Source organism: Martes martes (assembly GCF_963455335.1).
Source record: "Martes martes genome assembly, chromosome: 12".
Classification (NCBI taxonomy): Eukaryota; Metazoa; Chordata; class Mammalia; order Carnivora; family Mustelidae; genus Martes; species Martes martes.
This window is the reverse complement of record NC_137900.1, coordinates 29,736,942-29,761,164: the sequence shown is the minus strand read 5'-3', so window position 1 is coordinate 29,761,164 and position 24,223 is coordinate 29,736,942. Positions and strand designations below refer to the sequence as shown.

The 24,223-nt window shown below is 41.4% G+C and overlaps 1 protein-coding gene across 1 annotated transcript in view; it reads left to right on the top strand.

The window, feature by feature from the left end:
• The window catches only part of FANCC (FA complementation group C), a gene marked incomplete at its 5' end in the record, with an annotated part of 176,325 nt that overhangs the window by 116,500 nt on the left and 35,602 nt on the right, over window positions 1-24,223 (top strand). Inside the window, one exon of the mRNA XM_080819948.1 lies at window positions 13,864-14,020. Within this exon, the coding sequence (XP_080676074.1) occupies window positions 13,864-14,020 (157 nt within the window). The remainder of the gene's footprint in view (window positions 1-13,863; window positions 14,021-24,223) is intronic.

Below are 24,223 nucleotides of genomic sequence, written 5' to 3'. Positions count from 1 at the left end.
GAGAGCATGAGCAGGGAGGGAAGGGACATAGGGAAACGGAGAGAGAGAATTCCAAGCAGGTTCCACGTTGAGTGCAGAGCTGTAGGGATAGATCTCACAACCCTGAGATCATGCCCTGAGCTGAAATCAAGAATTGGATGCTTACATGACTGAGCCACCCAGGCACCTTATGAAGGTATGTTCTGTAGCCCAGAATGTGGTCTATCTTGGTGAATATTCCATGTGAACTTAAGAAGAATGCATATTCTGCTGTGTTTGGATGAAGTATACAAAAGTGGCAATATATACAGTTGATTGATGATGTTGTTAGTTTAGCTATGTCCTTGCAGATTTTCTGTCTGCTGGATCAGTCTGATTCTGATAGAGGGATGTTGAAGTCTTCATCTATGATAGTGGATTCATCTACTTTGCAATGCTGTTACTTTTTCCTCATATAATTTTACACTTCATGATTAGGCACATACAAGGTAAGGATTATTATATCTTCTTGGAGAATTTATGCCTTTATCAATATGTAATGAATTTCTTTATTCCTGATAACTTTGCTAGATGTGAAGCCTACTATGTCTGAAATTAATACAGCTACTCCTGCTTTCTTTTGATTAGTGTTAGCATGGTGTATTTTTCTCCATCCATTAGTTTTGATCTGTATGTTTCTTTATACTTAAAGTTGGTTTCATGTAGACAATATATAGTTGGATCTTGTTTTTTGACCTGCTCTGTCCGTCTTTTAATTGGTGCATTTAGATGATTGATTGTGATTGAAGTGATTATTAACATAGTTGTATTAATATCTATTATGTTCCTTACTGTTTTATATTTGTTATCCTTGTTATTTGTTCATTTTTGTCTTCCACTCTTTCTCTGCCTTTTGTGGTTTTAATTGAAGATTTAACATGATACCATTCTTATCTTCTCTCTTAGCATATTCATTACACTTTCTTTTTTACCTTTTTTAGTAATTACCCTAGAGTTTACAATATACATTTATAGCTAATCCAAATCCACTTTCACATAATATTATACCTCTTCACAGATAGTGAGTACCTTATTTTTTTAAGATTTTATTTATTCATTTGAGAGAGAGAGAGAGTCCAAGTGAGGGAAGGGAGAGGGACACACAGATGCCCTGCTGAGCACAGAGTCCAGCTCCGGGCTGGATCCCATGATCCTGAGATCACAACCCCAGCTGAAACCAAGAATTGGATGGACGGACGCTCAACTGACCGAGCCACCCAGGCGCCGCAATGAGTACCTTTAAATAACAAAATAATCCTAATTCCTCTTTTCTGTCTCTTGTATCATTCATTTCACTTATATGTAAGCACCCTAAGCATATATACACACACATAAATATACATAATCAAGTACATTGTTCCTATTTATTATTTGAACAGTCTATTTTCTGTTACATGAGTTAAGAATAAGATAAATGAAAGTTTTTATTTTGCCTTCATTAATTTTTTCTTTGATGTTCTTTATGGAGATCTGAGTATCTGACCTATGTTACTTTTCTTCTCTCTAAAGAACTTCCTTTAATTTCTTTACAGGGTAGGTCTACTGACAACAAAACTCCTCAATTTTTGTTTTTTCTGGAAAAGCCTTTGTTTCTCCCTCACTTTGGAAGAATAGTTTGGCAGGGTACAGAATTTCAGATGGTGTATTTTTTTTTTCTCTCAATGCTTTAAATATTTCATTCCACTCTTTTCCTGCTTGCATGATTTCTGGGAAGTTGGATATAATCCTATCTCTTTTCTCTATAATTAAGATGTAGGGGCACTTGGGTGGCTCAGTTGGTTAAGCGTCTTACTCTTGGTTTTGGCTCAGGTCATGATTTCAGGGTTGTGAGATCAAGCCCTGCGTGGGACTCCACACTCAGGGGGAGTCTGCTTGAAGACTCTTTCCCTCTGCCCCTCCCCCCACTCACACTCTCCCTCTTTCTCTGTAAGTAAATAAATAAATAAATATATTTTTTAAGTGTTGTATTTTCCCTCTGGCTTCTTTCAAGATATTTTCCTTATCTTTGATATTTTTGTATTTCCAGAATGATATGCTTAGGTGTAGTCTTTTGTCATTTATCCCACTTGGTGTTCACTGGACTTCCTAGGATTGTGATTTGGTATCTGACATTAATTTGGGAAAATTCTTGGTCACTGCTTTCAAAAAAAATTTTTTTCTCTCTCCCTCTTCTCCTAGTACACCTACTACACATATGTAACATATTTTACAGTTGTCCCACATTTGTTAGATATTCTCTTCTGTTTTATCTTTTTTTTTTTCTCTTTTTGGTTTTCAAGGTTCCCGTGGATATATCCTCTAGCTCGTACATTCTTTCCTCAGCCAGTCTGTGGTTTAGCCCACCAAAGGTATTCTTCATTTCTGTTACAGTGGTTTTGATCTCTAGTATTTCTCTTTGTTTTTTTAAGATTCCCATCTCTGCTTACATTGCCCATCTGTTCTGGCATGCTGTCTGTTAGTGCTCTTAGCATATTAATCATAGTTGTGTTTAATTCCAAGTCTGATAATTCTAACATCTCTGTATGCCTGGTTCTGGTTATTGCTCTGTCTCTTAAAATTGTGGGGGTTTGTCTCCTTTTGATATGCTTTGTCACTCTTTTCTTGATAGCTAGAGATGATGTACTGTGTAACAAGACTGCTGTAAATAGGCTTTTATAGTTTGGTGGTGAGATATGAGTGGGGGGAAAGTGTTCTATGGTCTTAAAATTAGGTATCAGTCCTTTAGTGAGCTTATGCCTCTGACTGTGAACCTCACACAGGTTTCTCGGGCTTTTTTTCCTTCCCCTTACTTAGGACAGATGCCCAGAGCTGGCTGGAATTGGTTATTTGCCTTCCCACAGGTCTGTTAGGCTCTGAGCATATGACATGAGGTTAGGCTCTGGTAAACTAGTTTTCCTTGAGGGCAGACCTTGTTAAGAATGGAGTGCTCTATCATATTTAAAACCTAAAGCAGAAGTAGATTTACTCCCAACGTTTACTGTGAGAACCTGGTTAACCTCCTGGAGGCAAATTTCGTAATATTATGGGGACCCTCTATGACTGGATCCCACAGAAGTTTTTAACTCTCAGAGTTGTCCACACTGAACCTCCAGCCACTCACTAATTCTAGTTCAGGTTTTCCTACCTGGCACTGGTTCCTAGGGTAGATTCTACTTACAGATCTCTACTTGAGTAAGTCACAATTTCTTATATTTGCTTATTTGTCTTTTCAGTCTTGGGGGCCAAGATTTGTCCTATGTCCTACCCTCTTTTAAGGATACAAGAAGAGTTGTTGATTTTTCAGTGTGTTCTGCTTTGTACTTGTTGTTAAGATAGAGTGGTGACTTCCAAGCTCCATTCATGTGCAACAGAAAATTGGAAGTCTCCATAGAGTATATTTGAAAATATGGTTGTTTTCAAAATATGTATATATATTGTATAACTAACTACAATAGCATTATTATATTTAAAAATTGATACTTATTCCTTAGCACCATCACGTATTTAGTCAGACAGTAAATTCTCTTGATTGTCTCAGAAATTTTTTTTTACAGTTGGTTCTTTTGGAATCAGAGTCCCAAGTTCACACGTTGCTGATAGGTTCAAAAGTCTCTTTCAATCTCTAGGTTCCCAATTTCTCTTTGTTTTGGTTTTGCAAAGTATTTATTGAAGTAATATGGTTGCTTTACCCACTCTTAGATTACAGAGTGTTCTGCCATTTCAAGTATGATAAAGTGTGCAAACTCCTTGTCCTCTTAATCACACTTCCAGCTTCTGTATGCATTTGGGCCTATTTTGTTTTTTTCTGCTCTATGGGTTGGTTTTTTGGTTTTTGGTTTTTGTTGGGGTTTTTTGGCCTGTTGTATATTCACATACCAGTACCACTTTGTTTTAATGATGGTGCCTTTCAAATACAGCTAATATAAAAATAAAGGTAGTTCTCCCCATTTCTCTAGCTTTTTAGGGTTTTTCTGGCAATTCTTGCTTGTTTTATCTTTTAAGTAAACTTTGAAACCATTGTGTCTAGCTTCAGGAAAGATAGCTAATGTTGTCTGGGGGAGGCTCTTGGGAAATAGATAGGTTAACTGAGAGAGAACTGGCTCTTTCTGACATGAAGACTTTGTGCCCACCTGTCCAAGAACACTTATGTCTTTCCATTTGTTCAGGTTTACTTTTTGGTCTTAAAAGAGTGTTTTACTTGTTTTCCACATATATAGGTTTTAGACATTTTTTTACTTCGAAGGTTTTAATTGTATTTTGGGTTTTTTTTTCTTTGAATTTTTTTATCTGTAGTAATCATATCTTCTCCCCATCTTTAAACTGATTTTTATTATATCATTGCATTTGGAAAATGAACATCTCAAAATCACTGTTATTCTTCCAGTTAGCTCAGAGGAAGTAATTACCAGTAGGGTATTTGCTATTTTTCATATATAACTCTTATAAATTAATGTAAAAATGTAAATTTTAATTTCACTTTACATGGAATGTTATAATGCAGGAATTTGTTAAAGTAAGATTTAGAAAAAATAGGTTAAATTATTTGATGTTGAAAAAAATCAAAACCGGATTCTCATGTTTAAAAAATATAGTCTTTTTCTACCTACTATAAACTTGTCACAGTTTACCCAGTATGTCTGAATTTCCTGAGGAGTTAGATCAAATATATATATATATTTTAAAGATTTTATTTATTTATTTATTTGACAGAGAGAGAGATCACAAGTAGGCAGAGAGGCAGGCAGAGGCAGGCAGAGAGAGAGGGGGACACAGGCTCCCCACTGAGTAGAGAGCCCAATGCAGGGCTCAATCCCAGGACCCTGAGATCATGACCTGAGTCGAAGGCAGTGGCTTAACCCACTGAGCCACCCAGGCGCCCCTGATCAATTATATTTGTTATTTATGTAAGATACTAAGTAATAATCAATTTAAAAGTTTATATAATGTGATAAATGTGCTTCACATACTTCAGTTTCTGGTGGCTTACCCTACCAACTTTCATTTTTCATACTCCAAAGCAGTTTTTCAAAGTATTTACTTTTAAGTAAAATGCTCTTTGCCTTTCACCTTTGCAGCTCTATTTCTGATTTATTTAGTAATACATTTTATCAGATTATCAGGGCTTAGCAACCTGTGCTTCCAGGCTTTTTCAGCAAGACTTGAATTACAGGGAAATGGGAGGAGAACGCCCCGTGGCATCCCCTGTAAAACCTCTCACAACTGTTGCAGAAATTACTGGTGAGGAAGAGACATGCTCAGAAAATGGCTACTTTTGCTCCACCCGCAGTGCTCAAGCAGAATGCTGAGGGCAGTGGCTTCATGGGTAGGCCTGAACTCCTTTGCTGTTTATTTTACTTCTGATAGCATGTGATCCCTCAGCAACTAATAAAATTTATTTGGTTTGGAAAATTATATCTGCTAATCCATGGGGGACAGACAGTCCAGAAATGCTGGGTGGCCTTCAGCTTGTCCAATTCCTATGGCTTCAGCTCAGCAAGTTCCCCAAGTAGTGGCGTAAGGGCTGGCACTTTTCCATGGACACTTTCCCATGGACAGAGCATCCCAGCCACATGTTGACATGGGGAGGCTGATTCAGTCAGTCAGTGCAAGTTACCACCCCACACCCAGCACTGTTCTCCCTCCAGCCCCCTGAGCAGTTCGCCAAATGTGCTCTGTGGTCATTTAGAAACCACATACTTTTTTTGACCAGCGCGCCCTGCCCTGTGTTTAGACTTCCATCTGTTTGCCTACCACAATACACTAGTGGAATTTCATCTGTTTTACTATTGGCTGGGAGTCTGTCGCCTTGGCTTCCAGATACAGTCATGTATTTTCTAAAAGGGCTGCCTGTCTAATTTTAAACAGCAGATTCTTGCCCCCCTCTGCAGTTTAGATAACCTAGAGGAAATATTTAATTTATTGGCCTAAATGTCAAACCTAACTTCTCAGGTCTGTTCCTGGAGTTGCCCTCACAGCGTGTATGCAGGCTGCTGGCTGCATACAACCTTTCTGGGAGGGCTGCTGAAATCCTTCCAGGGGTCTGTGGAGTATAAGTGATTCAATGTGACGTGGCCTCTAAGGTAAATCTAACTCCACTGCTTCAAAAATATCGAGGAGTTTCATGACCGGGTAGCAAGTTTTTTCTGCATACTAGAATGAGTAAGTCAGTTGAACAAATGAAAGGAAGAATGGATGCAGGACTGATCAGCCAGCTGGCCTCACGGTGTGACCATATAGTTCATAATCGTCACCAAAACACTTTGGAGAGCTCAAAAGGCGCTGCCTATTATAACTGTGGTGGGGTAACCGACATAAGGCACACTGAAATGTATTTGAACAGGTCTCATATCTGTAATATGTTTAGCGTGGTGCCTCGCACCCAGAGTAAATGTTCGTAACTGTTCACATGTTGCTTTTACTGTTGACTTTAGTAATTATATCATTTTTATAAAGTTTTTTTAAGTTTCAGCTTACATCTTTTCCTTGTAATGGAAATATTACTGAGCCAAGACCAAATGTAAGCTAATTTCCTTTTGCTGAACTATATATACATACATACATACATATGTATGTGTGTATGTACATACATATATACCTGTATACATACACACACACACACACACACACACATATATTTTATTCCCTATTAAAATTTTTTTTAAAATCCTGTTGGTGAAAGAACTAATACAGCCTCCAAAGGGTCTTACCTTTGGAGTAAAAGAAAATATATTGCAAGAAAAGCCTGACCTTTTGCCAAGCTTCTGGTTCTTTGCTTTTTCAGCTCAGATAAGAAAAATCAGGGTTCAAGTGTTGTCAAATGATAAAGGCAAATGTCTATAAATGAAGAAAGACTAGAGTAATACCAAGGACAGAAAGGTAGCAAAGAAGAGTAGTCATAACTAAAACTTTATTTATCCATTTATTTAGACTTCCTGAGATCCTCTTTTTTAAAAAACTTCAATAAGATATGGTCACAAAATTAGTCATTGAAAAAGTTTGCTTTTCAAATACAAACCTGCTGATTCTGATTTGTAATAGATATTCCAGTATGTTTGGGTTTGGACATTTCCTTTGCTTGGTGTTTCTGCTCTTTGTTTTGAAAAGTGATTTCTTTGAACATGTAAGTGGCAGTGATGGCACAGTCCACAAATTCGTTATAGTTCTTAAATCAACTTTTCATGGAAATACATGAAGTGCGTATTATGGAATACATGGAAATACATATTATATCCTTTGGGATATAATAGAGAGTATTCTTTCCAATTCCTTGGAATTAAGTACTTCTCCAGAAAAGCTGATCCCAATTTTTGTGGGCTTCTCTGGCAACCCAAACAGCCCTGATCTCTTTCCGGTTTGGAAAGGTGGAATACTGCCTATGTTTGTCTTGAGTGAGGAGGCCTCTTCCTTCCCTTTGCCTCTCTGACATTCCCTACCAACAGGCACTGCCCTCATTAGGAACTGTTCTTGCAAAGAATTGAATTCCACATTCTGTTTTTATTGTAGCTAGACAAAAAAAAATGGAGCCAAAATTATTAAGCACCTGAACCAGTTTCTTTATGTACTGTCTCTTTTTGGAAAAGATGGGACAAACAATAGCCTCAGTATTTTGGGAAAACAAAGTACAGTTTCCTAAATGCCAAGGAGGCATTTATCAAGTAGACTTTAATAGCGGGAGGTGTTGGACACGTAGTATCCTGTCAGGCTTCTCCTGCTTTGTGTCAGAAATTGTTACTAGGATTCAGATGTTTGGGACTCCTGGGTGGCTTAGTGGGTTGGGTGTCCAGCTCTTAGTTTCAGCTCAGGTCATGATCTCATGAGTCGTGGGATGGAGCCGCATGTCAGGCTCTCCACTCAGCTGAGAGTCTGCTTGAAGATTCTCTCCCTCTGCTCCTCCCTCCCCCCACTTCACACACGTGTTCTCTCTCTCTCTCTTTCTCTCAAATACATAAATAAATCTTTTTTTAAAAAAAGTAATAAGACTCAGATGTTCTACAGGAAAGCACTGACCAGTAGCCTATTTCTCCTATTTTAAATGAGAAACTTTTTTTTAAAGATTTTATTTATTTATTTGACAGAGGGAAACACAGTGAGAGAGAACACAAGCAGGGGTTGTGGGAGAGAGGGAAGCAGGCTTCCTGCTGAGCAGGGAGCTCTCAATTCGGGCTTGATCCCAGAACCCTGGATCATGACTGGAGCCGAAGGCAGACACTTAATGACTGAGCTGCTCAGGCGCCCCTTAAATGAGAAACTTTTAATGTATTACACTTAAGTCCCAAACACCCAATCTCATTTTCCTAAAACATAGCTATAATGCAGAAAACACACCATGATTATTAGCTAGGAATTTGGGAGAACCAACTTTTGATCATTGTGTGGGCTAGGTAGATAGAGTAGGTTTAGTTAGAGTAGAAAAAGGACAGCCTTAGTGCTTCTATGACTAACACATGTTCAGTAGAATGAAATTTTTCAGTGTCCCTTAAAACATTTTTATCTTCTGTGACTTTATTGGTTCTTTAAATTTCCACAGAAATATATATTCATTTTATCAGGTCAAACTATACAATACAGAAGTATATACAGAAAATGTCAATTATCCTCATTATCACCCTCTAGTACTTCTGATAACCATACCTTATATTCTTGTAAACATAGGAATCTATATAAAACAATTTTTCTCTTTTTTTAAAATAGTTTTTTAAGTAGTTTTTAAGTAGTTTTAGAAACAAAAACCAAAAACAGCATTACACCTGTTTTTTAACCAACACATCTTGACTAGCCCTCAAGGGATATAAATCCAGCTCATTTTTATAAAATAGGACCATATTCCCCGATATGAATGGACATTAATTTATTCAGGTACTTCAATACATGCATTCAAGTTGTTTTTAATTTTGTTTTTATAATATTGCTACAGTGACTATCCTCCAACTGATGCTTGTATTTCTGCCAGGCAGATTCACAAAAGTATGGTTATGAAGGCCAGGATGATGTCTGCTTTACAATTCGTTAGGTGGTATGCATAACCAAAAGAGCAAGAGCCATTCCATCTCACCTCTGAGAACATATGTCCCCTGTACCTACTTTAGCACTGAATGTTGTCCTAAACATTTGCTGATGTGTGAGGACAAAAATGATAGCTGTATTAGTTTACCTTCCTTTACTCTTAATAAGGTTGAAAATCTGCATACTTTTATTGGCCATTTGCATTCTCCTTTCATAATTTGCCTCTCCCAGCCACTGGTTTTATTGAGATATAATGGACATATAATGTAATTTGCCTTTTTTATTTCAAAACCAACCTGGTACACTTCCAGAACATTTTACATGATATGAATGTGTTGGTCCAAATTCTGTTATGCAAGTATATTAAGATCATACTGTTTTGATGATTTCTTCCTCACCAGTGTTGATTATAAAGAGTTAAATTTTTGATGTTTTAGAGCAAAATAGATTGTTTTGTTCAAATATTAAACGTGGGTTCATAAATTTAATCACAGCAAATAATAGAGTATACTCTGAATAAAAGGTAATAAAAAGGTAATTGTTAACATACACATTTTTTATTTTTTATGTTTTGTGTTTTAAAAAATATTTTATTTATTTATTTGACACAGGGGATGGGGGTGAAGAGAGCAAGCACAAGCAGGGGGAGCAGCAGGCAGAGGGAGAAGCAGGCTCCCTGCTGAGCAAGGAGCCAGATGTGGGGCTCGATCCCAGGACCCTGGGATCATGACCTGAGCTGAAGGCAGCCACTAACCGATTAAGCCTCCCAGAGCCCAACATACAATACAGAGAATAGAACCCTGTCTTGAGAATGGAACAAAAATATTATTGACTTGAGTATATAATCTTGCAGATCTTATGTAAATTTTTAACTAAGCAATATCTTCTATTTCAGATATTTGATGGAACTACCATTTTACACTAGCTTCCTTTTTATACTTGCTCGTGTTCATCCACTGCTCATTCTCAACAGCTCATACCTTTGTGCTGCCAGGCATCACTCGGCCACTGTGACCATTAGATTAGGTGAAAGTCACACTTGATGCACATGGCTGCTCAGAGGTCCTGGGAATGGTGCTGCATGAAGAACTCTCACTGAATGGGCACCTGGGTAGCTCAGTGGGTTAAAGTTTCTGCCTTCGGCTCAGGTCATAATCCCCAGGGTCCTGGGATCGAGCCCCGCATGGGACTCTCTGCTCAGCAGGGAGCCTGCTTCTCCCCTCTCTCTCTACCTGCCTCTCTGCCTACTCGTGATCTCTGTCTGTCAAATAAATACAATCTTAAAAAAAAAAAAAAAACTCTCACTGAAGTGAGAAACTTCTCTAATGCTGTACATAGTTACTTCATATGGATCCTGAAAAAAATAAAATAACATGTGGTGAATGCAGGTCAAAAAACATCCCTGCTGTTTGGGAAGGAAGGAGCCACTGAGCAGCCAAGTTCCTCTGCCACTCAGAGCATCCCAGCCTCTTGTGGGCTTTGTGGTTTATGCCAGAGGCCACAGATAACCCTCGTCCCTGTCCAGGCATATTCTCCTGTAGAAAGCTGGTTGGAAACCTCTCCCAGGGGTCTGTTAATGTGACTAAAACTGGCTGACAGCCTAGACTTTGAAAAGACTTTTCCAAACACTGAGGGGAGTGAACATAGGGCCAGGCATCTTGCTTACCCAGGAATGCCATCTGCTCACTCCCCTGGGCCAGGGCCCCTCTTCTGAGCAGCACCCTCTACTTTCCAGTCCACAGAGTGGAGAAACAGGTACAGCCAGCTCTGGGATCAGACCTCCTGGGTTCAGATCGTAGCTGTGAGTCCTTGGTCCCTCTCTGACCTCAGATGCCTTGTCTATAAAATAAGAATAATTAAGGTACCTGTTTTGCAGGATTAAAATACAAGTAAAATGCTTAGCATGGTTTCAGGTAAGTGATTAATAAATGGCAGCTATCCCCTTGGCTCACCAGTCGGCCATACTGCCCCGCACACAGACCACCCCTGTGCAGCCTCCTGCTGTCACTCCCATCATAGCTGTCCTTCTGAAGACCTTTCTTCAATAATGGCTGCACTTCCACTTTCTCTCCTTATAGACTGCCCTTGGCTTCTGTCATGCTATGAAAACCATGTCCTTGGGGAGGTCTCAAAGGGCCTGCCCAGTGTCATGCATGTGGTTCCCTCCCCATGTCCTCAGTCTCAGCAGTGCTGGTCAGAGCCAGGCCTTCTCCTTCTTGGTGACATTGTTCCTGCTGGTGTGTCTCCTGCCTCCTCCATCTGCAACACCTCATCTTTATCGGCCTGTTGACACTGCTCAGGGCATAGACCTGGGCCCTCTTCTTTCCCCACACAGACCTCTCTTGGAGTTCTCCACTTCCATGCCACTCCATGCTGGCTGATGGTTCCTTAATGTAGGTCTTTAGCCCAGGCCTCTCCCCACAACTTCCAACCTGGATATTCAAGGACGTATTTAGTCACTCTTCTTTGAGTGTACCTCACATACTCTAAATTCCTAGACCCAAACTGAGCTCTCAGTAAATCCTTCACGGATCTTATCTTTCCTTCTTTCCATCCAGCTCAGTTGCTCAAGAAAGCTGGGAAGCCTTGATTCCTACCTCACCTTCACCACCTCTCAGCACATTCATTGCCAGTTCCTTTTGATGTAACTGCTGAGGTACGTGCCAGTACACTTCACTCCTCCACTGCTGCCCAGGTCACGCCAGCACCGGCTCCTCTGTGCTCCTGGGCTCCCCACACCCATTCTAGGCCCACGCTCAGTTCTCTCTGCTGCAGCCGGACTGATCTTGGACTGTAAACGGCATCCTGGCACTCCTCTCTAAAGTCCTTGGGACCAGAATAATCACTGAATTTCTATTCCCAAATTTCTGATTTCCCAAAATTTCGAATCCCAAAACCTTACAACCACCTCATCTTCGCTAGTCTGGGGTTTCTCTCTTCCTTTGACCTTGCTCTTCCCTGGCTCAGGACCATCAGGGCTGCCGTTCCCTCTGCTGGAATGCCCTTCTGGCTACTCTTTACCTAGCTGATCTCAGCTCAGCTGGAGAAGCATCCTGACCACCCAGTCCAAGTCGGGCCCCTTCTGTTACCCTCTTTTACCTCAGCCTGTCCTTTTCCTTCATTGCCTTTTCCTCAATTTGGTATGTATACATGTACCTCCCACTGGGCCCCAAGTGCTAGGGGTACAGACCAGGTCTGTTTTGTTCCCAATTGCTTGGCCTGCACCTGGCACTTTGAGTTCCACACAGAAAGTGCTCCTCTTCCTTGCATGGATGCCCACCAGCTCCTTGTCATCCAGGATGAGAGGGGAGGTGGCATGGGAATTGCAGCCCAAAGCCCCAGTGGCATAAGAGAGGACATCGGTAGTGTGGCCCTCCGATGTGCCAGGTGATACAGGAGAGGGCCCCCCCTGCCAGCCGGCCAGGTGTGGGGAGGTGAGGGGGAGGGGCCCTGCAAGACTTCCCAGAAGAGCTGAAGCTCAGGGTGAGAATGTGAGATGAGAAAGAGGGTCAGAAGGGCCTCGCTCCTGCCCTTTGTCCTGTACTCTGCCTGCTTTGTGAGAGTCCTTCCAACTCTTTAGCTTTGTCTGGCCTTGCCCCAGAGTTAATCCAAGACAAAGGTCTACAGGAGTTACACTGAGGGAGAAGAAAAAAGAGAAATCACAAGAAATTGCCCTGTGACTCGCCTATTCATTTCCTGCCCCTGCACCCATGCTCTGGGCTTCGTGCCAGCTCCTGCAGAGAAATGGCCCAGAAGCAATGGTGAAGGGAAAGCCTGAAGGGGTTTGGGGGTAATAGGGAGCCTTTGTGCCCTGAGCTTTTCTTTTTCTTAGTAAAGGCAGTAAACATCTTGGGCAGAACCTGGAAAGCACTCTGCTGTTTGTGGTGCCACAGGTGAAGAGGGAGGGAGGCCTTGGAAAGCTGGGCTGAAAGAACAAAGAGAAGTCTCCCTAGGCCGGAAGAGGCCCAGTGGTCACAGGCAGTGCCCTGGGGCGACAGCCCTACTGCTGTCCCAGAGCCTCCGGTAGATCAGAATTAGGTGTGCCCTCATGGTACCTCCCAGGAGAGGGGGTAGAACCCCCGATTCACTGACATGACTCAGGAGGAACCTCCAAAGACATTCTCCTGTGGAAACATAGCTACACAAAATATTGGGGGCCCATAGAGTATCATGGTGGGGATGAGCTGTGGCTCTACCAGGCCATAACTGCCATTTTTGAAATTATTACTAAAGGAAGATATTTTTTAACTTTCAAGCAAGCGATTCACAAATACAGCCACTGAATATTTACTAGATGTCAAGCGTTGTCCTAATCTCTGAACATGTATGTATTATTGCATTCGATCCTTCTGAGAACACAGTGAGGGAGGTAGGCCCACTTGACACATGAGTGCACTGAGGTTTAGAGGCTAAGTAACTTTCCCAAGGCCACCGAGTTAGTGGGTGGTGGCTCTGGGACTCAAACCCAGGTCTGAGTACATACTTGAAATCCTTACAATGTACATTCAAACACAGCTATTTTTTAAATTCGGGACTGTATACTTAAAGGCGTTTTCCTGTCTTACTCTTTATCACTAATCTTCCCTCACAAACACTTGTTCCATCACTACTGCTTGTTTTTCCTTTTGGAAAGCGTTTCTTACTTTGGACATTTCTCTAATTTCTTGAATTGAAAGCAGATTTACATTATTTTGCAAACGGACACTTGGTAAATATTCATTGATTACTGTAAATGTTAACTGCTGTACGGCCATGATGAAAAGAAGATCCACAAACTGGACTCGTTACTGCATTTTGATCTCTCTCAATCTTATTTTCTTAGTAACCCATTTCTGTTTAAAATTTGTTTATTCTTTCTGAAAGGAAGAAGATCTCTCTCCCCGAGTCAGCTGTAGTCTGCCTCTGGCTTCGGAACCTTCCCAGCCTTGAAAAAGCAACACTGCATCTTTTTGAAAAGCTAATCTCCAGTGCGAGAAATTTCCTGAGAAGGATCGAATGTTTTTTGAAAGATTCATTACTGGTACGTGCTGGGCTTTGATTAGGAGAAAAATCCTTAAAGAGGACCCTGGGTATCATCTCTTTTGGTTAAAGCAAGGGGAAATGTAAACAAGAGAGCAGTTGGCACCTAAACTGCCTTTTGTTATAGAAATACCCAGCACAGGGGGCTTTTCTGCATAGTTGGATCATGTCTTGAAAATGGGGAGAGGTGTGAGATTTACTGGATCAGCGCACCACAACGTATAGTGCATATGCACAAGAATTGATATTAAGGCACACTGTTTTAAAACAGTATTTCTTATTTCCACATGAAAAGTTAAGTTTTAAAAAATGAAGACCTTACAAATGAGAGGAGGTATAAAACAAAATCCTGGAAGAAAGGTTAAAACAACTAAGAATTCTGTAAGTTTTCTTTTGCTATAAGCCTTCTAGCCTTGAACCCTCCCTCCATGTGGTGGCTCACCTGCCCTCCCTTGCACTTGGGACTTCTCAGGCCTGGGAATTTGGGGGCTCAGTGGGCCAAATGGACTGGCTTCATTTCCTAAACCAGGGTCAGATGGCAGGACTCACAGGCAGTCCTCAGAATCTCACCGTGGGGGTGTTTTCCCTTCGTGGGAGGCAACTCTGTGGAATTTATGTGCATTTTTGTGAGAGCAGGAATAAAGACCAATGCACCCTGAAAAAACAAGTCAAAAACCACAGGAGATGCCATGCTCCCTGGGCATCTGTTTTACGAGGACCTCAGTGGTTTCTAACATGTTTTCTCATTAGCTTTCATAACCTGGGAACATAGGGCGCAGAGATTTTCTTCCTATTGTACAGGTGGAGAAAATTACTTCAGAGATGGTGAACAGTCAGATCTTCAGTTGGGGGCTAGGAAAACTGGGCAAAAGAAAGTGTTTACCTCCCCACTTGAGCTGAGACTTGGAAAGTGGGGAGCTCTGAGGTTGGCTGAGTGCACACAACGCCCACCTCCCAGGCACCTTCTGTTTTTTTTTAATTTAGTTGGAACTTCCTGTTTTGTTTCCTCTTTCAAATTGGAGGCTGTGTTAGGGAATCCTAGTTGAATCAGTTGCCTTCTTCCACCATCCCATTGTCCCTTTAGGTCCCCACCGCTCTCCTGTGCTACTGCCAGGCCTTCTCCCTTACTCTGCAGGCTCTTGTCTGCCTTCATGTTCTGGCGCCTCCCAGGCCGCTGTGGATGGTGCTCCCGTTGCCCATAGCCATATGGCTGCAAGCTGAGTGGCACAAACTGAGCCCAGCTGATGTGGACGTTTACAGTGTTTCACAGGAAAAGAAGGACAAAAAGAAGATAGATATAAAAGACTGAGAGAGCACGAGAGGTTTTTTTGTTTTGGGGAAAATTACTGCTTGACCTCACCATTCAAAAGAGTTGCATAGTAAGGTTGAGAAATAAGAATGCACCTTACATAAAAATAGTTGAGTAAAATTCAGAATGAACAAAGGCTTTTTAGAAGTCCCTGGCAGCCCATTCCAAACACTACCTTTATTATCAGGTAAATCTGTATTTCTAACTTAAGTGTACTTGGTATAATTTAATTTTCTCTAGTCCTTTTTCAGGGACAAAATGCAGTAACTGAGTTATTTCCTTGCTTTCAGGGTCCTTATTTCTTTAGGTCTTGTCCCTATGGAGAAATTCCACTTCCTTCGGCTTTTCTGAGTCGGTTTGACTCTGCAGGCTTTCTTTGGTCCTTTGGTTCTTCTCTGAACCTCCCCCATGTCCTTTTTAAACCTGTGGCCCTCCGGCTTGAAAGCGCTTCAGAAAGCACAGGATCACCCGGCATATGAGAGCCAGCAGGCAGGCCCCCGCACTGAACACTGCACTGCATAGCCTCAGTCTCCAGCTTTCATAGTTTAATGTCCCCCAGGCAGACAGCTTCAAAGTCCGTTGATCTACAGAAGTATTTATCAGGCTCATGTGTGTAGGGATTCGGAGCTTCCATTATGGTTAAATGAGGATTCCAGAGGGTGTTACTTGGTTTAATTCATTGTGGCATTGGCAGGATGTGACCTCTGTATGCCTTGTGGTTCAAGGAGGTAATTACAGTACAGAGCTGCAAGCCCCTGATTGGCGTGGGCTGCTCTCCTCAGGCATCCTGGGTCTACAGTGCCAGAAAACCAGGCAGGCTGGAATATGCCTGTGACGTGACTGAGTGATCACACGGGTAACCTGAAGAACCTCCTTCCTAATTGCATCATCTGATTCATTTATCGTAGTACAGTATCTTGGTGCAGTGACAAGGCCGTGCAGAAGTATCAGAGAGATCTGGAAGACTCAGATAGCAGGGGCCTGCTGTGTTTTCCTCCAGAAGAAACTTGATACCTATTACATTAGAGTTGGATTCTGAGAGTAATTAAAGTGTGATGGTCTAAGTAACTTGTATTTTATATGGAGCACTGTTAATTATGTTTCCATCTCTTGGGACTATCCAGAAATAGCCCTGGAAATTCTATAGTTACAAGATGTTGCAAAAACAAAAGATAAAAGTGTGGTACAGGTTGTATAAAGGGAAATGATCTCCCCAAATGTGCTTTGGCCTCTCAGGGACTTGCAAGCCTGGCATTTTCTTTTCTTCTTCTTCTTCTTTTTATTTTAACTTTTTATTTTAATTCCCGGTAGTTGACATACAGTATTATATTAGTTTCAGATGTATACTGTAGTGATACGACACGTTCATACATCACCTGGTGCACATCATGATAAGTCTAGTCTTAATCCCCATCACCTATTTCACCCCTTCCCACACCCACCTCCCCTCTGGTAACCATCAGTTTGTTCTCTATAATTAAGAGTCTGTTATTGGTTTGTCTCTCTTTTTTCCCTTTGCTCATTTGTTGTTTCTTTTTGGGGGATATTGAATTTTATAAGTTCTTTATTTATTTTGGATACCAACCCTTTATTGGATATGGCATTTGCAGATTTCCATTCTATAGATTGCCTTTTCGTTTTGTTCACTGTTTCCTTTGCTGTACAGAAGCTTTCTGTTTTGATGTCGTCCCAATAGTTTATTTTTGCTTTTATTTTCCTTGTCTCAGGAGACATAGCTAGAAAGAAGTTTCATATCTAGAAAGAAGTTGCTACAGCTGATGTCTAAAAAGTTACTGCCTGTGTTCTCTTCTAGAATCTTTATGGTTTCAGGTCTCATATTTAGTTCTTTAATCCTTTTTGAAATTATTTTTGTGTACAGTGTAGGAAAGTGGTCCAGTTTCATTCTTTTGCATGTTGCGTCCTGTTTTTCCAACACCGTTTGTTGAAGAAACTGTCTTTTTCCCATTGGATATTCTTTCCTGCCTTGTTGAAGATAATTGACCATATAATTGTGGGCTTATTTCTGGATTTTCTGGATTTTCAATTCTGTTCCATTGATCTTCATATCTCCTTTTGTGCCAGCCAGTACCATACTGTTTTGGTTAATACTGCTTGTAATATAACTTGAAGTGTAGAATTGTGATGCCTCCGGCTTTGCTTTGCTTTTTCAAGACTGCTTTGGCTATTCAGGGTCTTCTTCCATACAAATTTCAGAATTGTTTGTTCTAGCTCTGTGAAAATTGCTGGTGGTATTTTGATACAGATTGCATTAAATGTGTAGATTGTAAGGCCTGAAGACTAAGTAATAAGGCACCCATCTAATATTACCTTAATTCTAAATGCATATATATCTTTTTGACTTCTAAAATAAAAACAAGGGACACCTGGGTGGCTCAGTCAGTTAAGTGTCTGCCTTCGGCTCAGGTCATGATCCCAGGGTCCTGGGATTGAGTCCCACATCATGTTCCTTGCTCAGTGGGGAACCTGCTTCCTCTCTCTGCCTGCTGTTCCCCCTGCATGTGTGCGCATGTTCTCTTCCTCTCTCTCTCTCTCTGACAAATAAATAAATAAAATCTTAAAAAAATAAAATAAAAACAAGTTTTCAAAACCTGCTTACTTTTGAGACTTACCCACTGGGTTCCATGGGCTGAACTGCCCCCAAGTTCATGGCTACCTGCCACATCTGGTGGCTTCTAAATAAATTGCAGTATTAGCCTCAGTTTGTCATTTACTCTGCAGACCGAAACTTTTCAAAGCAGATAGTTTTGTATTTTCCTTGACAGAACACACACTGTAAGACCGTAATCCATAGCTTCAGACCTACCTTAAAAACTGATGTCACCAAAGCAGTGAAAGCCGCTTGCTAATTATGCAGGTTTTTTGACACTGTTTGGTTTCCCAAGACTGAGCAGAATCAGAAGAATGTATGTTTTCCAGTTACAATTCTGTCTGTGGAGCCCAGAAAGCTATTGTTTCTACTCCACATTTGAATGAGAAGCCCTGGCTGGGTGGCACGGTGGCGCTGTGCTTGGCTGCCCTGCTGCATGCCAGGGCCGGGATGTACCCCGATTCCCATGCCCTTTCATTCACTCATTCGTTGGCTGACCCTGCACGCTGCCTGCCCCTCCAGCTGGATCCAGAGAAGCTGCTCCCTCGCCTTCACAGAAAGATTTGCCCAGGAAAGAGCAGGGAGGAGAGGGGAAAGGGCAGCCGGGTTCATTTTGTTTTGTTTATTCAGATTTTGAATCGGAAAATACTCCTCATATTCCGTCCTACCTGAAAGTCTTTGTAGCTCAATTAAAATAATTCCTTTATCTTGTCAAGTACACCTCAGTAAAGCTTGGGGGCAGGTGGGGAGGAATTGGTTCTTAATCTAGTAAGAGCTTAAGAGTAAAAAAACATGCAGATACCTCAGTGTCCTCTCTGATGTGAGATGGGATGTGTTCCTGTCTTCATTCTCCAAAGAGCAGTTGTAGCCACTTCAAAAAGAAAAACTTCCTTTGCACAACATTCCCAGCACAGTTCCCCTTTAATAAAAGATTATACTGAAGAATTAACTCCACATCCCAGATGATGTCAGTTTTCTGTGCTTGAATAACTTCTTACTAATGTTCTAGGGTTTTCTTTTCCTGCTTTTTCATTAGCAGTCTTTTAAGCACTTCTTTCTTTCTTTCTTTCTAGCTCTTTAATGTGGTGCATGTAATTTAGCAGTGGTCAGATAGAAAAGCATGGTGGTGCCTTATGCTTGTAGCAAAAAGGTAAAGAATCTACATCTGAGGGGCGCCTGAGGAGCTCAGTGGGTTAAAGCCTCTGCCTTTGGCTCAAGTCATGATCTTAGGGTCCTGGGATCGAGCCCTGCATCGGGCTCACTGCTCAGCAGGGAGCCTGCTTCTCCCTCTCTCTCTGCCTGCCTCTCTGCCTACTTGTGATCTCTGTCTGTGAAATAAATAAATAAAATTTTTGGCGGGGGGTGGGGGTGGGGGGAAGAATCTGCATCTGAGACAGTAGCTACACTTCCCAGCATTGACCTCTAGGGGGCACCAGACACACACACCCCCTCCCCCTCTCTAAGCTTCATCTCTGTAAAGGAGGCCCAGATTGCAAGTGCTGAGGATTCTTACTGTTGGGGATGCAGGACTTTGCAACTGACCAGACAAATGAAGGGAGAGAAAAAACAACAACAACAACAACAAAAAACAAAGACAGTGCAGTGTTCGGGGTTTCGGTGCCACTTAGTGACTAAGCCAGGAAGCAGCAGGAAGCTCAAACTGCACAGGTTCACTAGGTAGAAGCCACTGGGCAAGGGTAGAAGGAACTTTAGGTTTAGGGGGTCTTAGTTCTGCATCCAGAGTGACATTGGAGAGCACGGGTAAATTTAAAAGAAGTATATTTGGTGCTTAAGTTGTTGTTTTTCTGTTAAGCCCAGAAATGATACGTTTATCAATAATTAAACAATAATTGCATTATGGAGTACTGAAAAAAATTGCTTGTAGTGTAAACAACATCTGGTAAAGATTAAAAAGAAAGAATAATTTTTCCAAGCTCAAATTTGTTGAAAGAAACTTGAGTGTTTTGAAACAAAATAAGTCCTGAAATGTAAAAGGGATATTTACAGTCTTATGTTTAGCATTCTGAAAGCAGAAAAGAAGAAAATGGTGTAATAAAATATACATACTAATAAAGATGCTTTACCTTACACAATAGATATAAATATTTCATATAAGTCGATATCTTAAAAAACCAAATTGTTTTTTGAATTCCATAAAGGAGTTTACTATTAAAACGAACCACCTGGAGAATCCCTTTTTTAAAAGAGGAAAGTTATTTTCTGATAAATATAGTTACCCTTTAATTATATACGTGTAACACGTAATCACACCCCATAGGGGCTCCCACCCGTCAGGGGTTCAGAGGAGTGGGCTGGGACTGCTTCACTGTGTTCACTGGAGGGCAAGCTTCTCATCAGCCATTTCTTCTTAAAGAGAATGACCATTCCTGAGTAAAATATTTAACTATCTTAAAATCTGTTCCTGGCTTCCTGAATTTCATCTTATCTCTTACCTCCAATTTCCCTCTTTATTTTTTAGATAAAAATATCTAAGGATGATATGAAGGATGATAAATGGAAAAGGCTTGAGAACTTTTCTGTTTTCTCACTGCCCTTTCTTCTGTGAGGCATTCACTTTTGTCTGTGAATTACCTTGAATCATAGTACAATTTCCCTTTCTGGTTTGTATTCTCTCTCTTCTTTCCCTCCTCCCCATACTCTATCGAGCACACACAAGGAATCAGAAAATCATAGGAGAGAGGAAAGATTTCTTCCATGAGAATTCTGTACTTCCATGTTCTCAGGCCTCTTTCAAGAGACAAGTGGCTTGTAATAATCCTTGATGAATTGGGATGAAAATAACAGATTAGGCATCAAGGGCAGAGCGTATGCATGGATGTTATTGGTACAGTTGGCCTCTCCCTCACCTTTCCCCCACAACACAGACTGAGAGCACAGCACATGGCCACAGCGCATTTTCCTGTGTTGACTTTGTCTTCCCTTGTTTTGTTGAGGGCTGGGAATGGGCTGTTCTAGGCAGAGAGGAGATAAACGGTGCATTTCTGGGTAGCTGTGGAAGATGGGAAGGAGATAACCCTAACCCTAACCCTAACCCCAACTCTGACACCCAACAGAACAATCTGGTCCATAAGAAAAGGAAGCCGGAGTCAGAGCACTCCATCATCATCTTCTGTTCACCCTCCGACATTCAGTGAAAGGATTGGGGGTGGTGTGAGGGGAGGGGAGTAGGGCAAAATGTGTGTTATTGATGGCCTCTTGGTGACATAGTTTTCCTAGACTTGAGATAATCTGTACATGGAAATCATTAGGCCAGATGGAGAAGAGCAGAGATTGAGAAGGAACAGATTTTAGTAGGATGGAGAAAAACAGACAAACAGATGGAACCCAAGAAAGTTTTTCTTTCCCTCATTTTTACAAGAAAGATAATCACCCAGATTGTAGGGCTTTAGAGCTAGGGTTCGCAGCTCTGGGTTGCAGAGTGGCCTGTGGTGGGTTACTGTAGGGTCCCATTCTACAAATATGACAGGGCACAGAGGGGTTAAATGTTTGGCTCCTCCCTCACAAGGATGCTGTAAAGATTGGCTGGGGCGGGGCGGGGGGACGACTTTATGGCTTCCAAAGACTTTAATTCTATTTGGAGGATTCTCTTGATAAGAAAAGCAGCTTAAGTTTACTTTTGTGATTTGATGTCACTGGGACACATGCCTGGCCTGTGAGCACTCCAGCCTCATGAGGGGACTCACTGACCCTGAATTTATGTGCTTGGAAAGCGTAAAGAGTCTCACTTTAAGAACCGTCAGTAAAGGCTGCAGATGAGAAAGAGCTGTTCACAGCTCTGGGGCAGCAAGGAAGACTGGTTTTTAAATCAGAATCTCCGCCACTGCTGTTTCAGCAAGGTTCTCCTGTCTCCTGGCATTTTATCTGTTGTAAAAGCTAAAATGAGTTGTAGAAGCAGGCTGAGAGCAAACGAAAGTCTGAAATATTTAGACAGAAGGAAATCTAAGCAGAGAGTCCATTGGCATGGAGAGAGCAGGCGGTCCCACACATTCTGGAGACATTTAAAACATTGGATTGCGCGGTTTTGATAGAAAACACTGCATAAAAGTATGTCCATGCGGCGCCTGGGTGGCTCAGTGGGTTAAAGCCTCTGCCTTCGGTTCAGGTCATGATCCCAGGGTCCTGGGATCGAGCCCCGCATCAGGCTCTCTGCTCGGCAGGGAGCCTGGCTCCCCCCCCTCTCTGCCTGCCTCTCTGCCTACTTGTGATTTCTGTCAAATAAATAAATAAAATCTTTTAAAAAAAAGAAAAAGTATGTCCAAACTCTAGTTGTCTCTTAACAAACTGAGTTAGAACATTCTTGCTTCTCCCCCTGTTCTACCCATTGGATTATCTTTTCATTGGCCATTTAGAAATCCCTGTAATTAGTATTTTTTTTTAAGATTTTATTTCTTTATTAGAGAGAGAGCACAAGTGGGGCGAAAGGCAGAGGGAGAAGCAGGCACCCTGCTGAGCAGGGAGCCTGATGCAGGGCTTGATCCCAGCACTCCACGACTCCGGGATCATAACCTGAGTTGAAGGCAGATGCTTAACGGACTGGAGCCAACCAGGCACCCCCCTGTAATTAGTACTGAATGATTTTCTCCTAGCATCAAATTTACCTAGTGGCTCTGGACTAGTTAGACCATTTGGATCGAAAAGAATGGTACTATTTTACCATTTTCAATTTTGGTTTTCTAGCAGTACATTTTCAGGCTCTGTATGTCTGTCTGCTTGTGGGCACGTGACAGTGTTGTTTGGTCTTAAACACTTTTTCAGGCATATTGTCCATCTATGAACGTTTGAAAAATTTTTGGAAAATCTGATGAATCACTGTAAGACATATAGTTTGCTTTTCCCTTCTTGTTTGATTTTTCCATTATGAATATGTAGAAACATTTACGATATTTTCTGGGCATTTATCCAGTGACCTCTTAATAACTGTTATTATTTACAGTGGGTCTGAGACACAGGGAGATTAACTGACTTGCCTGAGATCAAAGCCAAGAAATAATTTGCCTCCCTTCTGTTGAACCATGGTCCTGCCAAATTATTTCTTGAGTACATAATGAATTTACCTATGAGAATTTTTAGTTGGCTTCTTTTAGATAAAAATGCACATCAGTGAAGGATTAGGGAATATGGGTTACTCTGCTTAAAGAGTAGTAATTTGTAACTTGTAAAGAACAAATCTCTCACTTCCAGTAATTAAAAGGAAATCTTCCCATCCTTTGAACAAGTGGCAGTGTTCTAGCCGGGAGCCCCCTGCAACAGCCTGTAGTGGCAGAATGTGAACACTAGATGGCATACGTTCAATGTTACAATTCAAAAGTGCATCCTGGAGAGTGGAAAAGAAAATCAATGGAGATAGGTTCCATTCTTTCTTCAGCATGACCCAGAAAACTTAGGAGGCAAAGCATATCTTTTCTTCTTTTTTGTTGAGGGGGCTGTGAAGCTGGTCATATCAAGTGCAGTAGGACTCAAAGAAATGTCCCTTGTAGAGCTTAATCTACTCACATTTGGATGCTACTCTAAAATCTCTATTTCAGAACACAAATGGCATATTCTTTTTTTTTTTTAAGGTTTTGTTTATTTATTTATCAGAGAGAGAGTACAAGCATGGGAAGCTGCAGTCAGAGGCAGAAGCAGGCTCCCCGCTGAGCAGGGAGCCTGATGCTGAATTCAATGCCAGGATCCTGGGATCATGACCTGAGCCAAAGGCAGACATTTAACCAACTGAGCCACCCAGGCGCCCCACCCTCACCCCCCCACCCCACTCCCCGCCCCAAATGGCATTTTCATCTGGCTTAATCTTATGCTTTGAGTTCTAGCTGAAAAGATAGAGAACCTGGGTCAGGCCCACTGAAGCCCACCTAGGCCACAGTAGGTCAACTTCTACATATTGAAATCATCAAAATCATCACAAAAATTTCACAGAATAAATTACTTTTCTTGTTCAAGGTGATGGTATCTACATTTTATTTTCATGGGCCCTTTTTTCATCCTAAATAATTTAAACTGCTAAATTCATAGTACACTGAGATGTGATATCATTTAGTCCAGGATGGTGGTAGTCACTGTTATCCTTAATAATATTTCTAAATTACTATGTATTCATTGCCTAATAAGGAGGAATGAAAAGATAGCAGACCCAGACCTGGGCCATGGCGGGGTAGCCAGATACATGGGCAGGTATAAACTAGCTACACAGGTAGGCTCTGCCTTTACTACAGCATGCTGGTGAAAGGTATTTTTAAATTTCCCATGATACTTATTGATTCTTTCTCTGG